This window comes from Sinocyclocheilus rhinocerous, unplaced genomic scaffold (assembly GCF_001515625.1).
Source record: "Sinocyclocheilus rhinocerous isolate Xijiao unplaced genomic scaffold, SAMN03320098_v1.1 scaffold240, whole genome shotgun sequence".
NCBI lineage: Eukaryota > Metazoa > Chordata > Actinopteri > Cypriniformes > Cyprinidae > Sinocyclocheilus > Sinocyclocheilus rhinocerous.
The window spans coordinates 206,317-208,348 of record NW_015654534.1 but is presented as its reverse complement, the minus strand read 5'-3'; the positions used below and the strand labels follow the sequence as shown (position 1 = coordinate 208,348).

Below are 2,032 nucleotides of genomic sequence, written 5' to 3'. Positions count from 1 at the left end.
AAAAAAAAATAAAAAAAAAAAAAAAAACGTCTCAAGACCTTGCGTTAAAAAAAATGTCTCAAGGCCTTGCGGTTTTCCCCATTCTATTGCCCAAGTTGTGTTTTTCAAAGCAAAATCACATTTTGTGTGAATACCCCCTAACTGAAACTTTCAATAAAAATGTTTTACATAAAGCCTGAAGGAGTTGACGGGAGCTTAATTTTGGTGGCACTGAAGTCATGTGACTGTGGTGTTGTTCGTTTAAAGCCTACATTTGGCTTTTTACTTCTGCTGATTATATTGCTTCAAAATTCATAAGATTTGTTAAGATAATCACGATGAACAAAACGTGTAAGAATCATAAACTTTTGTTGATCAAAGAGCTTATTTCTGTAATTATCTAGAAGCCAATGGAAAACTCTGATTGGGTTTTTGTAGAGGGAACCAGTGTGAAGTAAACATCCGGAGTGGCCTACAAAAATATGTCATTACCTCACTCTATTACAGCTAAGCCAACTCCTACAGAATAAACTACACAAAGCTAGCTGGTGTCTTCCAAACACTTAATGTCAGGCATTTTTGGGCAAGCTATCCCAAAATAAGAGTACTTGCTGCTAGAAATCACCAACTGTGACGTGACTGAACCGCATGTCTGAAACACCAACCTGCTCTCACTGCCTTGCTTCTTCCTCTCTCGCACCTTCAGCCACTTGCGAAGCAGGAATCGTTTGCGCCGGGGCGAGGCGCTCGGGGTGGAGCTGTTCGACCAGGCCGCGTCTTCATCGCTGGATGGCGTGATTTCGATGGAGGGCAGCTGAAGGTACTCTTTGGAAGCCGAGCAGGATCCGGGGTGCCGCAGCAGCCCGTTCTCAAGCCGCTCCCGCTCGCTGGGCAGCTTTTTCATTCGTCTCATCTTAAACCGTCGGCGCCGCAGGGTGGGGGTGGACGAGCTGGACCAGACGAGGCTGTCGTGACCGCCTCCGCTCCCACCGCCCTCCTCCTCTCCATGGCTGGACTCGTCCTGGGGGACGTGCACCTGGAGGGACGGCGGGCGAAGGGTGTCCGTCATGCTCCGAGCTCACCACCCCTGCCGCTGTGATCACCGGTAAGATGCTAAACGGAGATGCTACGGTTACTTCCCAGCTACCAGGGAAGGTGAGAGTCTAACCGGGGAGGTGTCCGGGTTAAAGATTCAAGAGGAAACTGAGGTGTTAAGTTGATCCTGAGTCCTCTAAGACTTGTCTGAATGCCGGGGCACTTCGATCAAAAGTCGATAATCCAGTCCTGCGCTGAATAGCTGTTTGAGTCCTTTCTTGACGATCGATTGAACTCTTTCTACTTGTTTTAGCTGCACAATTACCCAACAAAGGGCACCTGATGGTGTTTGGGTGGATGAACTGGTGGAGGTGAGTGAAAATGACAGGAGCGTGTGTGGCCTACAGCGGTGTTAAATGACAAAGGAGAGCTCTTTTCTCCTCCCAGCAGATGAAACATGCATAAGGGGCGGCTATCGGTGTAACAGTACTCCAGGACTCCCCGAAGGTCCGAGACGGTCTCACACACACGAACACGAGCATAAACACTCAGACTATAGAAATGACCTGTGTGTTTTTTGTTAAAGATGCCAGGAAATCTCTCCTGAGTACAGTCCGGTTATCCAACAACAATTTTGAAGATGGATGGTAATGTCTGGAGCCGGAATTGTGGGTTGGTCACGTTCCTCAGGTTGCTGTTCCCACAATGGTCTGCATCTCAGTCTTCCGGCACATACAGCTGCCCTCAGCCTACAGATTAGAGTAAGGTGATAGGATGCCAGGTAACTAGGACACTGGTGACTGAAGTTGTAAAGTTGTATAACAAAGGTATTGTTAAAAATGCATGCGAAGCCACAAACAGTCACGAGGACACATTTATACACAAGCCCCAGCAAGATGCACCACCAAACACACAGATGAATCAGCAACACAAAAAAATGAAGCACAGTAATTGTGAGAGTGCACACACATACATCGAGTACTCATCTGAATGCACACTGAAACCACACACTGAACTG

At 47.4% G+C, this 2,032-nt stretch overlaps 1 protein-coding gene across 3 annotated transcripts in view; it reads right to left on the bottom strand.

Annotated features, from left to right (window-relative positions):
• The window catches only part of LOC107717608 (GRAM domain-containing protein 1B-like), an 82,563-nt gene extending 81,515 nt beyond the window's left edge, over nucleotides 1-1,048 (bottom strand). For all 3 annotated transcript variants that reach the window (XM_016524413.1, XM_016524414.1, XM_016524415.1), the window contains exon 1: nucleotides 645-1,048. In XM_016524413.1, the coding sequence (XP_016379899.1) occupies nucleotides 645-1,048 (404 nt within the window). The remainder of the gene's footprint in view (nucleotides 1-644) is intronic.
• Between the last annotated feature and the right edge of the window lie 984 nt (nucleotides 1,049-2,032).